The 14,950-nt window shown below is 45.6% G+C and overlaps 1 protein-coding gene across 1 annotated transcript in view; it reads left to right on the top strand.

Moving 5' to 3' along the window:
- The window catches only part of GLDN (gliomedin), a 72,678-nt gene that overhangs the window by 23,582 nt on the left and 34,146 nt on the right, over nt 1–14,950 (top strand). The window contains exon 2 of the mRNA XM_066342857.1: nt 12,796–12,847. Coding sequence (XP_066198954.1) covers nt 12,796–12,847 — 52 coding nt within the window. The remainder of the gene's footprint in view (nt 1–12,795; nt 12,848–14,950) is intronic.

Below are 14,950 nucleotides of genomic sequence, written 5' to 3'. Positions count from 1 at the left end.
GAGTTTGTAAAATCTGTATTTTCTGGCTTTGCTCACTTTTATTGTTAAATATGGCCACTGCTCATGTGATGATGCTGCCACATGATACTGATAATTTCCTTCATGCTTGGGAAGGGGCTTGGTTATGCTAATGTGCACCGGAGGAGGGCTTTCTTGCCAAAAAGTTTTAAAAGGAGGGGCTAGGAGGCCATTTTGGAGGAGACCACATTGTTACAGGGGGGAGAGGCCGTGTGGTTGCACAGGAGAAAGGTAGCCAAGATGGAGGCCTGCTGAAAAGGAACAGAGGTGAGGGGCTTTGTAAACTCCGCTGAACTGGTGAGGGCCTTTTATTCTAGGAAAACTTGGATGAGTCAGTGGCTTTGGAAGCCCTGAATGGAAAGGGAAGTGTTTTTCTGCTGTGCGTATTTACTCACTTGCCGGGTGCAAGCTAGGATTAAAGGTAATGAACCGCCAGTTCTTGGCTCCGTTGTTTCATTACCATCTATCTGAATCAAATGTGAACCTGCACGAGCCAGGCAACTGTGATGGCTGTGACTACTGGACTTACATTTAGCATAGTTTGTGGCAGGATTTGGATCAGATCAGTATGGAGCCGCTGCCACCCTTGAGCGGTGGGGTAGAGAACTGGCTGTTGTTATGGTTCCCCATGGGTGTTCTTTTGAGGACCATAGGCCGGCTGATTTGTACAGCTGTGCATGAGGAAACCAAGAGCTCTGAGCACGAGGCTGCCCAAGGCCTGAAAATAGAGCAGCAGAAGGAGTTGGAATGGCCACAGAAGGAAGAGATGCAGGTCTTGGAACTGGAGGAAGCACTGGAGAAGGAGAGCACGTGGTTGCAGGGGGAGAGAGGCTATGCGGTGCTTGGAGAGAAGGGAGCAAGATGGAGGCATGCCGATGGGGAAAAGGAGGTGGTTGAGGCTAGTGGGGCATTTGATTCTAGGAAAAACTGGAAAGATTCTCCTGGTTGTGGAACCGGAGAATGTGTGAATGGGTTTTGGTGCCGTGTGTTTGTATTTTACTCATTGGTCGGTACAAGTCTGGAATTAAATAATGGCCCACCAGTTCTTGGCTCCGTTGTTTCTATACAATCTATCCAAATCAAATGTGAACCTGCACAGGCCAGGCGGCTGTGACAGAGGCTGCGGCTACTGGCCGTATACACGTGTAGCCATATTTTCCCCTTAATAATGTTTATAACATTTTTTGAGAACTTACAACTTGCCAGATGCCATGCTGAGAGCTCTAGCTATGTATGTCAGAACTGTCCTTGCTTATAAGGTAGTCACCATTATTGTCATTATTATTATTCCCTGTTTGCAGACAGGTCACTGAGAGTTAGAGATTAAGCATCCTGTCTGAGGTCACAGAGCCAGTGAGTGAAGGAACTGAAACTCAGAGCAGATGGAACGAGTCTGACTCCAAAGTCCATGTTCTTCAGCCTTGGGTGTTAGCTGCCTTTTACTTTTTTTGTTCCTAGGTCTTTTCATTTTTACACATGAAAGGTTTTATTTTCATGTCATCAAATCTATTAAGCCTTTCCTCTGTGGGTTCTTTTGCTTTCTTGCTTAGAATATTCTTTCCTACTTCAAGATCTCAATATCTATGAGTCACCGATATTTTCTCATAGCTGCACATAGTTTCATTTGAGAACTATTCCATTGCATTAGTAAGTGTTTAAAAGATACGGAGATTAGGCCCTGGCCGGTTGGCTCAGCGGTAGAGCGTCGGCCTGGCGTGCGGGGGACCCATGTTCGATTCCCAGCCAGGGCACAAAGGAGAAGCGCCCATTTGCTTCTCCACCCCCACCCCCTCCTTCCTCTCTGTCTCTCTCTTCCCCTCCCGCAGCCAAGGCTCCATTGGAGCAAAGATGGCCCGGGCGCTGGGGATGGCTCCTTGGCCTCTGCCCCAGGCGCTGGATTGGCTCTGGTCGCGGCAGAGCGACGCCCCGGAGGGTCAGAGCATCGCCCCCTGGTGGGCAGAGCATTGCCCCTGGTGGGCGTGCCGGGTGGATCCCGGTCGGGCACATGCGGGAGTCTGTCTGACTGTCTCTTCCCGTTTCCAGCTTCAGAAAAAATAAATAAATTAAAAAAATAAAAATAAAAAATAAATTAAAAAAAAAGATACGGAGATTAAAAAGCCTTTCCCCTTTAAGAAACAATTAGCCAGAATAAGTTGTAAAATTGCTGGACTTGAAAATAAGCGTTCATGACAAAACAACTTCTTAAAAATGAAGTGCAGACAAGGATGTGAGAATAGAAACTTGGTAATTAGCTGCTACTTTTTTATGACGGGAGGAGAACCATCTCGAGATGAGACGCAGTATGAGTAGATAGATGTGACCCATGTTGTCTCTGTATTTGTGTCTGTCTTGGAGGAAGAAAGATCCTAGCACAAGCAATAGTGGGAGACTGCATCTGAGCCTCCTCTGGGAGTGGCCCAATGGTTTTGGTTCTTAAGCTGGGTCCGCCAGTTGGTGCCAGTGACTCTCAAGTAAACAGGCATCAGGAGGAAACACAAAAGGACTGGCCATTCTCGAGATGCAGCCAAGAGGCAGCTGCTTGAACTGCAGACAGGACAAGGCCAAGCACCTGCGCTTGTTAGCACCCGAGAAACTCCCAGTGGGGGAAGGGAGAGGTTTAGGGAACGGGGTTATATGGCCAACGGTGGCTTGTATTTAGTGTCTGGTTATCTATATAAATCCTAGTCTGTGATACATTTTAATTCGGTTGGTAGTTGAGCTGGTAAGTAGACTTTGGTTAAATATCTCTATAAACTAGTATAAATTGATTTTTCAAAAAGCAGAATCAGCTGATTTACAATTTCAAATCATGAAACACATGTTTATATAATACCTGTACCAACATACACAGTTGTTTTTATAAGGATTCTTTCCCTTACTCCTCACAGTCGCTCCCTGGGGTATTGTCATGGGTCCTATGTTGTCAAGGGGCTGAGAGCTTGTTCAAGGTCCTGTGCAGTCAACAAGCAACACTAGCCACCCTTGTTTGACCTGGAGTTAGAGCCTAAAGAAAGCCCAGAGCGGCCTGACCTGTGGTGGCGCAGTGGATAAAACGTCGACCTGGAAATGCTGAGGTCGCCTGTTCGAAACCCTGGGCTTGCCTGGTCAAGGCACATATGGGAGTTGATGCTTCCAGCTCCTCTCCCCCTTCTCTCTCTCTGTTTCTTAAAAAAAGAATTTGATTTAAAAAAAAAAAAGAAAGAAAGCCCAGAGCGCACCTGGCAGAGGACATGCTCCTCCAGAGACTTCTGTCCTGTATATTTCAGCATCTTTTTTGGGGAGGGACAGAGAGAGGCATAGATAAGGACAGACAGACAGGAAGGGAGAGAGATGAGAAGCATCAATTCTTCATTGTGACACCTTAGTTGTTCATTGACTGCTTTCTCATATGTGCCTTGAGTGGGGGGTGAGAGGGGGGCTACAGCAGAGCAAAGCACCCCTTACTCAAGCCAGTGACCTTTGGGCTCAAGCCAGCAACCATGAGGTCATGTCTATGACCCCACACTCAAGCCAGTGACCCCTCGCTCAAGCCGGGTGAGCCTGTGCTCAAGCCTGCGACATTAGAGTTTAGAACCTGGGTCCTCTGCATTCCAGGCCAACACTCTATCCACTGCGCCACCACCTGGTCAGGCTTGGGTGTCTTTAGTGTTGATAAATGTCAGGCTGGGCTGCTCCCCGAGGCCCTGATCGCAGCTGTAACTAACTTTGCTGGAGACCTTGGGTGAGGGTGTTTGCTGGAACTGCCCCCTGCCACTGGGATTGTCGAGGAGTCCTGAGCCCAGACCAGCAGTCTCTGAAGCTGTGACTTTCCAGCCTTTGCGTGCAAGAGAACTGGCCAAGGCTTGTGGGTGGACTCCAGACTAACACTCATTAATATTTTTATGCAGTGCTTTACTATGGAGCCCAGCCAATGCCTGAGGCAGGGGGAGGAGAGCCCTGGGAGTCTGCAGTCAGGCTCTATCATACAGCTCAGCCAGATAAATGCTTTGGGTATAAAGAGTTTGACCTCAACCCTCGGCAGTTTGGCCCCACCCCTTCGCCATCCACTTAGCAAAGCAAGAGGAGCTGGTGAATACCATGTTTTCTGCATGGCATTGCGCTTCCAGTGATGCTTGAGTCTCCTTTACCCAGTCTCTGCCTGGCTGAGCCAGCCCTAACCAATCCCGGGTGGAGAAATCATGCAGGTGCCTTTCTCAAGAGAATGTGGAAGGTTTATGCTATTGCCCCGCAGCCCAGCGACACGTCCATGGTTTCTGGTTTGTAGTCATGTTGATGTGCGGCAGGAGGACAGCCAGGTCTCAGGCGCCCTAATAGGAGAGAACCCTAGCATCCCCAAGCTCCTATTATCCAGGGATTAGTGGAATGTCTACCAAAGGAAAATTATCCTAAGCAAACAGGCTCAAAGAGAAACAGGTAACCAGCCCCAGGCTAGACATTCAGTTCCCACAAACAATGTAACTGCCAATCAGAAAGGAGCATCATTGATTGAGGAGCACATTTCCCACCCAGTGGAGTGAGGGATAAATAAGGAAGTATTTATTGTGTACAGATTGTGTGCTTGTTCTAATGGGGGGTAAAGAAATGGATCAGTGAAAGGGCCAAACGGAAAAAGGATGAAACAGTCCCTACCGATAAAAGTCAATCTGGTTAGAAGCCAGAATAACGCCAAAAAAATGTGTGCCAACCCCCAGCCACACGGGGCTGCTGCTCAGGAGGGGCAGTCACTGGGAAGCAGAGTCTCTGGGGAAGGCTGGGCAGGACTCAGCTAGGCTCTGAGGACCCCAAGCAGGATGAACCAACATGGGCATTCAGCCCCCAGCCATCGATGTGGGATGGGCAGGGCTTGCTCACTTGAGCTGACAAATGCCGGGACCTTTGGCTGATCTTCCTGTGGGGCTGTAGGTAGGAGATCAGGTCCCACAATTCACCACCATACAGGGCAAACCCCAGCTCCTGTTGGGGTTTGCAGATCGTCACCATATCGGCAGTGTGAATTCCTGCCTCCCCAGGGATGAGCTGACTCCAGCTTCAGACCCTGGTGAGGGTCCTCCAACACCTCTCCTCTAACCCTCAGGTACAGGCAGCTGGGCCACCACATTCATAGCCCCATCTCTGCAGGACCAGGAATCTCACTCAGTCAATAGCAGACTGATTAGAGCTGTTTCTAAAGGATCATTTGCATGCACATAATAATAGCAATTTGCATAATTAGGGAGAGTGATAAAGAGTATTCAATTGTCTAAAAAAATGGAATTTAAGTTACAAAACAGGTCGGGTCTGAAAGGTGACTTAGAATTTAAACAGTGTTCTGTACTTGGGCAACTTCAGAGAAGCTGGGGCAGGACACATTGTTTTTCGCAACGTGCACAGCAGAACAAGCTGGTGACATCGGGCAGGTTTGCTCCCTTACTTTTTCGTGAATCAGTCCTGAGAGTAAAATGTGAGAGGAAGGGAGATCAAGGGGGCAGCCAGCCCCCTGCCATAAGGTTTTGTGTTCAGATGAATAGCGGCAGCTCACTGCATTTAGCTCTATTCATTCTGATGAAAAATACCTTTGATTAACCTTTCACTTTCACACAAAAAAGATTTCTCAACACTGACGCATTTTCAACTAGTAAAAATCTAAGATTCTGTTCACATTCAAAGTAAAACTAAAGCAAAAATGAGCATTTCAGGTTGAATTTAGATAATTCCTTTTGCAACAACTACCAGGGGTCCCCAAACTTTTTACACAGGGGGCCAGTTCACTGTCCCTCAGACTGTTGGAGGGCCGCCACATACAGTGCTCCTCTCACTGACCACCAATGAAAGAGGTGCCTCTTCTGGAAGTGCGGCAGGGAGCCGGATAAATGGCCTGAGGGGGCTGCATGTGGCCCGCGGGCCGTAGTTTGGGGATGCCTGAGGCAGTACAGAGGAGTAGATGTGGGGGAAAGGAACCCCAGCTCTGGAAGCTCGGGGGAGCTCAGACCACCTACTCCGTTTGCTTTCTCTGGACCTCAGCTCTCTCCTCCTTATTCCGCTGACTCTAGGGCTCTGGGTGTTTCTCCCCACCTCCTCCTCCGCCCCCCCCTACACCCCGCCATGGGAGCAGAGTTTGAAATCATCTGTCTAGTCTACATCCATCTGTCATTTTACAGATAGGTAACTAAGGCCAAGCCCCACCCCAGCTCACCCAGAGTGACTCTATTTTTATTTGTTTTATATTTGGGGGGTTGGCAATTTATGTGGGAAAAATACAACTCTTATGACTAATAGTGAATAATTTTTTTTAAAGCTTTACCTTTTTTTTTTTTTTTTAATTTTACAGAGAGGAGGGGTGAATCCAGAAGAATTAACTCATAGTTGTCTCGCTTTAGTTGTTCATCGGTTGCTTGTCGTATGTGCCTTGACCGGGCAAACTTGGGGCTTTGAACCGGCAACCTCAGCCTTCCAGGTCAACACTCTAACCACTGTGCCACCACAGGCCAGGCACGAACGATTTTAAAATTACTGAATTAGACAACTGTTCTAATTTCTTCTATATTTATTTGCCTAGAAGCAGCAAAGCTCTGTCTACAATATTCCAGGTGACGGGGGGTAATTGTGAAGGTGAGATATTTGGGCTTGCAGGGAAAGCTGGGTCATTAGGTTCGCAACATACTGTCTCTCTGAATTACTAAAAACACAGAAAAACAAAAATCACTCATTATTCCAACATATCTTTTAAAACTATATAAACTAAGAAGCAAAAAGCTTCATTTTATCTCATAATCTCCGTCTCCAGGAGGAAACACATCTCGGTTAATGGTTTAGTTCATGATCTTCCAACTTTTCTCTGATCATTCAGACATATCTAGGTATTCTTTTTCAACCAACACGGTGTCTTGTGTTACGTGGCCTGAGCTGCACCTTGCTTTTATCACTTGGCAAATATGCGAAGGCCATCTTTCCAGAACAGTACATATACATCTACATCATTTCTTTATCTGCTGTTTAACAAGGGCCTGTTTGAACATTTAGGTCGTTTGCATGCTTTTATCATCAGAATGTTGCATGAGCATCCTTGGCCAGATATCCTTATATATTCTCCTTACAAGTGAGATTTTTTCATTCATAGCATTTTCTAATAGATACAGCCAAATTATGTCCTATGTCTTTTTCATTGGATTTAAAGGCAGCTCATGCCAAATGATGCCAGGTCAGCAAGAAGTCCACCACGTTTCCCCTGGGGCCCCTTCTTTGCCCATGAATCCCATGAGTTCTCCTAATTCAGTGATACCAGTTCCGTGTTCAGAGAAGAATCTGGAAGGTTTGGTCAGGCTGCTGGCAGGACCCCTTGTGGCTGTCTTTTCTCCCATTACGACACTATGTTGTCAGAGCTGACAAGCCCCCGTGCAGTGTGATGTGTCCTTGCTCATTGATGCGTTAATCTTTTCGATGGGGAGATGGCCCTGACACACCACAGCGTTCCTTCTGGGGAGATGATTCTGGCTCCTCGGAGACGTATGAGCAGGGGCACACTAAAACTGAGCTCTCAGGGGTACTGTCTTTGTGTTGCACTAAGGGTGACAGATGTTGTTCCCATAGAATGTGTCCCCCAAGCTAGTGTAGCTCGGTTTGGAGGGCTTCCCATCAGTGCTGTGGCCCTTTCCTGTGCCTCATCCACCCTCTTCCCAACACTATCGAATTCTCATCTCATAAACCCAGACCAGCAGTTAGTTTTCACTGGCTCTCAAGGCAAGCTCTCCCTGGGAGACAGTTGATATGCTTTCTCACTTAGACCCTATCTCCCCCTTGAAGTTCTAGGCCTGCAGTCAGGCACTGTTCTCTGCACAGGAGATACAGACAAAAGAGAGAATAAGTTCTCCTGCTCCCAAAATGCTTCCATTCTTTGGGGAGCAGGGGCAGGTAATAAATACATATATGCTTAGACAAGACAGAATTAGATAGTGCTAAGTGTCACAAAGACAGAAAGCCAGCTGAGGTGATGGGGAGTAGCTGCTGAGGCTACTTTGAGTTGGGGAGCCAGGTAAAACCTTCTGATGAGCTGACATTTGAGCGGAGGCCTCAGTGAAGGTGGGCGTGTGGCAAAGACCCTCGCATGATAACGGCCAATGTGACAGGAGCAGAGTGGTGGGGAATGGCCTCCAGGCAGGGCCACACTACAGATGGATCATGCCAACATCCCCCAGGACAAGGAGCTCTAAAGCCTCTTCTAGCTTTTATCATTTTCCAATCCTAAATCAAGATTTAGGAAGCCCTCTATGCCAAATGTGACTCCCTAATTTGAAAATCTAGATTTTTGTGACTTCCAATTTTGGATTTTCTTATTTTCATTCAAATTCTTAATCATTACTCTCAGGAAAACAAATGTTTCTGACTTTCTTGTGGCCTCACCTTTTCATACCCTTTGTTTCACCTTGATACAATCTTGTGCAGCCCACATTTGTTAAAAGAATATTCCCAAGTGATAGTCCCAAGTGAAGAGTAACACAGCTTCTTGGTAAATATCTACATTGACATTTAGCATATAAATTAATCCAAAAAGTCAGGAAATGAAATCTTCCTCATTTTTTTTTTTAACAGAATCTGGGCCTCCCCAGACCAATATGAGTATAAAAGAGAAAGACTAATTTTTCCTATTGATGTTTCTGTTGTTTCAAACACCTCCTTCTGCTGTGATCCCCTAGGCAACCAATGAAGTATTGTAAAGTCTTTAATGGTCCTCTCAATGGGCAATTACACATTTTTTAGACAATAAATTTTGTTAGTCATGCAGCTGATTACATACATTTATGAAATGACTGAAAACAATGCATAGAAATTTCTTCTGTCTGGTTGTGTTAAGATAGTCATCAAAGCCATAATAAAAAGCACCGGGGACCTGGAGTCAGGAGAGCTGGAGGTGAGCCCAGCTCTTCTGTGAGCCAGCAGTGTACCCTTGAATAAATGACGCCACCTCTAAAAGCCTCCGCATTCTTATCTGTATTAGAGCAAAAGGAACCGGACCCAATCTCCTTGAGCTCAAAGAGTGGTTGGGGTACAGAGGGAAGGGTGTGTTTTACAGGGGGGCACGTGGATGTTCCCAAGCATTGCTAGGGGAGGGGTGGTACATATGTGTTTGTTTTTATTATTCATCTTTAAATTGTTTGCACACACTTTCTGTATTTGTGATGTGTATGATATATCCCACAATACATTTCTAACTCAGTCAGTAAATACTTGCTGACAGACTTGACAGAAAGTAAATGCAATACGAGTCCTCCTGTGGACCTCCCAGTGAGCAGAATAAACCTAAACAGAAGACAAAACCAATTTCCCCTCAAATCAAAACAAGTTCTTTTAAAAAACAAGTTTAATTGCAAGTGAAAATGTTGAATAAAACCAAAGGGCATATATTATGCTCAGTACAGCTCCCTCCCACCCAACCCACCATTCCTCCTCATTTAAGGGCTTTTTTATGTTTTTCCCCAGAAATAGTCTGGAAAGCCAAAGATAAAGAGCGGACCCCGAAAGTGGCAGGAGCGGAAGCAGCACCCAGAGGCAGTGGTGTGCACACTGCCTTCCCACGTCAGTGGAGTACGCCGCACACGCTGCTCTGTACTGAGCATCTTTCACATTTCTTGGAGAGCTTTCAGTGTCAGCCTTGTGGATTTAAAGTTTTTATTTCCCCCACAGTATTTCCTTGTGTGGCTATGCTACACTTTATTTAACCAGACCTCACTGCTCAATATTTAGGTTGTTTTCAGTTTCTGCTCTCGCCCACATTTCCGCAATAACCATCTTTATGCTTACATCTTCTTACACGTATGAGCGCATCTGTAGAGTAATCCTGGAGTGTAATGGATCAAAAGATGCCTCCATTTACATTTTAGTAGCTGTTGCCCAAACCCCTCCAAAGAGACAGAGTTCCCCTTCGCAGCTCAATCACCAGTGCTGCCTGCCTGTGGTATGTGCTCTGTCGGTCTTTATTTGCAAATCTAAGAGGTGAAAATAGTACTTCATCCTCTGGATTTATTTCTTTAACTCTAAGTGAAGATGAGGCATTCTTTTTTCTTTCTCTGAACTTCCAGTTTGGATCCATTGTCCATTTTTCTTTGGTTTCTTGTCCCTTTACGGAATGTTTCATAACAGTTTTTTCTATACAAGTCTTTTGCAATTATTTTTCTAGATTTGTGTTTCTCCTTTGTTGTTGCCTGTAGTATTTTACTTCTTGCAAAAACTTTAAATTATTAGATAGTCAAATATATCAATTCAGCTTCTCTATATATACAGTAGGGGGGTTGTCTCATTCTTAGAAAAGTCTTTCCTATTCTAATGCCATTATAAATATTTTCTCCAAGTTTTCCTCCAGTACTTTCATTGGTTTTTTTTTTTAACTGTTAAATTTTTGGTCAATATTTTTTTAATTAATTTATTTATTTATTACAGAAACAGAGTGAGTCAAAGAGAGGGATAGACAGGGACAGACAGACAGGAACTGAGAGAGATGAGAAGCATCAATCATTAGTTTTTCATTGCACATTGCAACACCTTAGTTGTTCATTGATTGCTTTCTCGTATGTGCCTTGACCGCGAGCCTTCAGCAGACCGAGTAACCCCTTGCTGGAGCCAGCGACCCTGGGTTCAAGCTGGTGAGCTTTTGCTCAAACCAGTTGAGCCTGCGCTCAAGCTGTCGAGCTCAGGGTCTCGAACCTGGGTCCTTTGCATCCCAGTCCGACGCTCTATCCACTGCGCCACCGCCTGGTCAGGCTGGTCAATATTATTTAATTTAATTAACTTACTTAGTGTAAGGAGCGAGGCAGGGATTCAGCTCTTTATTTTCTCCCAGGATATCTGTTTAGCTGTGTCAACTTTATTTCTTAACTAATAAGTTTTCTCCCCACGGTCTTGAAATGCCACATTATTTAGGTTTAAAAATTGCTGTATCTAAAAAAAATAAATAAATTACTGTATCTAGAAATTGAAAATTCTTAGATGGTAAATTGATAAATTAACTGTCCTTCTTAGTACATTTAAGGAACTATCAAAACAATAGCATAAATAGAGTGTGCTTATCATGTGCTGGGCCTGTTCTAAGTGTGTTGCATGTATTTGCTCATTTAATCCACATGACCATGCTATAAGGGAGGGCCTATGAGCTTTATTTACAGACAAGGACACTAAAGCACAGAAAGGTTAAGTAACTTGTCCAAGGTCATGCTACTGTGAATGGCAAAGTTGCGAAGTGAACACAGGCAGTTTGACTTCAGAATCCACGCTTCTACCCGCATACTCCGCTGCCTCCATGAAATGGAAAACACTTTTGTGTATGCTTCCTACATTCCAGGCACTGTTCTAAGAAATTCACATATACTCATTGTTTTCACTCTTCACAACAATCCTAAGAAGTAAGCACTACCACTCTCTCCGTTTTACAGATAAGCACACTGAGGCAGAGTACGACTGGAGGACATATAGGGAGGGAGAGTAGTGTAAGGTGAGGCCAGGGAAGGAGGACTTTTGCTCCGGCGCTAGAGGAGGAATCATAGAAGTGTTTGAATCAGGACTGACCCCATCAGATTTGGTTTTGTGAAGCTCATTAGCAGTGTGGAGAATGGTGGGGGAAGGGGCTGCACGGTGGGTGTGAGGGAACCAGGTATCAGGCTAATACCACACTGCAGTGACACCCCCTCCATAGGTGGCCATCCAGCAGTGAGTAGGCAGCATCCGGAAGGCATGAGGATTATTACCACCTTCTGGGTTCAGGGTCAGAGCTCAAGACAGGCGCTTATATGATTTATGTTTTCAGAAAAAACCAGAGTGGTAAGAGTTAAGTACCTTTCCCCTGCTCACCCAGCTAGTAAGTGCTTGCTCCTTAACCTCTCAGCCTTTTGACCCTCCTTATTCGGGCCCACAGATAGAGACCAGTAGACGCTGGGGGCCCGGCTCAGCACAGCCTTGGGAATTGAATTTGGCAATCTCTTCACCATCCTGTCTTCTCAGAATGTGATAGAAAGTCTTCTCAGAATTTGATAGAAATCAAGGATATTCTATCTGCATTGTAGATAGATGAACTTCTGATATCAAGTATCTTCAGATCTTTTTATTTTTATTTTATTTATTATTATTTTTTTGTGTGGCAGAGAGAGTTAGAGAGAGGGACAGATAAGGACAGACAGACAGGAAGAGAGAGAGATGAGAAACATCAATTCTTTGTTGTGGTTCCTTAGTTGTTCATTGATTGATTTCTCATATGTACCTTGACGGGGGGGCGGGGGCTACAGCAAACCGAGTGACCCCTTGCTCGAGCCAGAGACCTTGGGTCCAAGCTGGTGAGCCTTGCTCAAACCAGATGAGCCCGCGCTCAAGCTGGCAACCTCGGGGTCTTGAACCTGGGTCCTCTGCATCCCAGTCTGACACTCTATCCACTGCGCCACCACCTGGTCAGGTTCTTTAGATCTTTAAAAGGTTTCTTTTCTATCTTAGTTATTTTTCCTCAAACTTCTGCATAATCTCTTGAAGTTACTTTTTATAATTACTATAATTTCTTTAAAAAATTTTTATTTGATTTTAGATAAAGAGAGAGAGAAAGAAAGCATCGATTTGTTGTTCCATTTATTTATGTATTTATTGGTTGGTTCTTGTGTATGCCCTGACCAGGAATCGAACCTGCAACCTTGGCATATTGAGACAATGCTCTAAGCAACTGAACTATCAGGCCAGGGCTATAATTGCTTTCTTCTTGTCTGAATAAAGGGCAAGTTCAGGACCCATTGCCTACTGTGCTGCGATTACTCACAATCTCTCTCCTTGCAGATCCGGGTGATGGTGGACCTGTGCAACAGCACCAAGGGAATCTGTCTGACAGGTAGGCGGGCTGGCCGCTGACTGACGGCTGCTCATGAGGAGAACATATGTGCTAGCCAGAGGCTAGGGCAGAATGAACAAACACCTTGTCACACTTTAGGTTATAAAACTATATGTTGGTTTACTTTTACCAGATGTTTTTAATGGGATGAGAATCAATTGTAACATAATTATGAAAAGTAATAATTTTGATATTGCCATAGAAATATAGCTATGGAAAATAATGAGGTCTTGGGTCATTAGAAATGTGTGGTACCTTGAGCCAGTGTCGTAGATGTTTGCCTATTCTCATTAGTTTTTTTTTTTTAAGGTTTTATTTATTGATTTTACAGAGAAAAGAGAAAAATGGGGAGGAGGGAACAAGAAGCATCAACTCATAGCTGCTTCACTCACTTCTGATTGTTATTAATTGCTTGTTGTATTGTGCCTTGACTTGGAATTGTGGGGCTTAGAACCAGTGACTTCAGCCTCCCAAGTCAGCTGCACCACCACAGGCCAGGCTATTCCCACTAGTTTTTAAAAGGGTAAAGAAAGGGCAAAGGCCTTAATTGGTAGCATTCTCTTACCAGAAATAATTATTTCCCTACATCATCCATATATGATGCATATAGCATGAATGTGAAGCTGCAGAAGCAAACTGCTAATTAGACAAGAAAACACTTTTTATGAAGAGTGGTCAGTGTGGTGCCTACTGTGTGCTAGGTGGAACTGGCAGTTGGTCACATGCTGACCTCCCTGTACCCAATGATTCAAAAACAAATAGACAGGAGAGAGGGACTCAGCCTCAAAGGAGAGCAAGCCTTGGGACAAGGAATGGCTGGTGGGTGGGGCAGGGGAGGAGGGGAGTGGTTTGGATGTGCCTCCGGCTCCTGAGTCTGACAGGGTCCTGCATGGCACCTGAGGGGAGGGGCACCTGCCTGCCACCTGCAGCAGCTGGAGCCAGGAATTCGTGTGTAGCCCCACCCCAGGATGGGTTTGTCAAGCCTGGTTTCAGACAGCGCATCTCCTGCCTCTCCGAAGGGAGACTAGGACTCTGAGGAAACAGGAAGAATTATCTTTGCATTAAAAGTCCGTTATAAATGCATGCTCTTGTGGACTTTACAACATAACCAAAGACTTTGGAGCCCTCTGAAGCTTTGTTGGGCCACCTCAGTCTATGGCCCCAGGCTCTGGGGAGGTCCCATTCAGCTTTCCTTACACCCAGGGCTGCACTGATGGAGCCCATGTCTACTGAGGAGAGGGGAACTTTGCCCCTTTGATCAGTGTTCTCCCCAGGACCTCCCATTACCCGGGTGCACTCAGTGGGAATCTGCGGGGGGACTACATCTGGGGTTCATGTAAATGATTAAATGGGGTGGTGGGTTGGTAGGAAAGACACTTCCCTGATGAACCTGCGTCCAAGTCTGACTCTCATTCACTTAGTTTGGCCTCTGAGAGAAAAGCTATAATCCTGTGACTTCTTGGGAAATGATAATTGAGTTACTCAAGTCACATTTCAGCCCTCACAGAAAGTTAAGTATCTTCGGAACAGCTTGGTCCTTTATTCTGAAACTCTTGTGGCTTAAACACCTTTCTTCCATCGCTGGAAGTCCCTTTTCAGAGTTCCCACGTGTGACAGTAATGAGTGCTGGAGAAATGCTCAGATGGATGGAATTACAGGCACAAAAGCCCTGTTGAGAGGCACAGGAAAAGCCTCTTCCTTTTTTATTTTTATAGTGCTAGAAGAGCCACACTCTCCAGGGGATGTGTGATGGAGCTATTGAGACACTTAGGGGAGGTTGACAGCGGGCGGGGACGGCATCCGCCCGGGAAGTGGGTTCAGGAGGTTATTCTTTGGCACCTCAGAATGATTTTCAAAAGCCAGCATCTTCTCCTTTTCACAGCAGCTGGAAATTGGGCCTCCTTTTACACAGAAAGCTCTTCCATTAAATCTTCAGTGTGAAAAGTACAAGTTACAAAGCGAGATGGTGCCTTGGGATAGGCCGAGCTGTCTGGGCTGGGGGTGGTAAGGTGACAGGACTCGGGACTGAATTGGCCACTTCCTTGGCAGGGGAGAGAGTGGTCCAGAGCCCCAAGGAGAGGTGGGCAGGAAGGGCTACCAGGG

The sequence above is a fragment of the Saccopteryx leptura genome, chromosome 6 (assembly GCF_036850995.1).
Source record: "Saccopteryx leptura isolate mSacLep1 chromosome 6, mSacLep1_pri_phased_curated, whole genome shotgun sequence".
In the NCBI taxonomy this organism is placed as follows: domain Eukaryota; kingdom Metazoa; phylum Chordata; class Mammalia; order Chiroptera; family Emballonuridae; genus Saccopteryx; species Saccopteryx leptura.
This window is presented reverse-complemented; position numbering and strand designations above follow the sequence as displayed.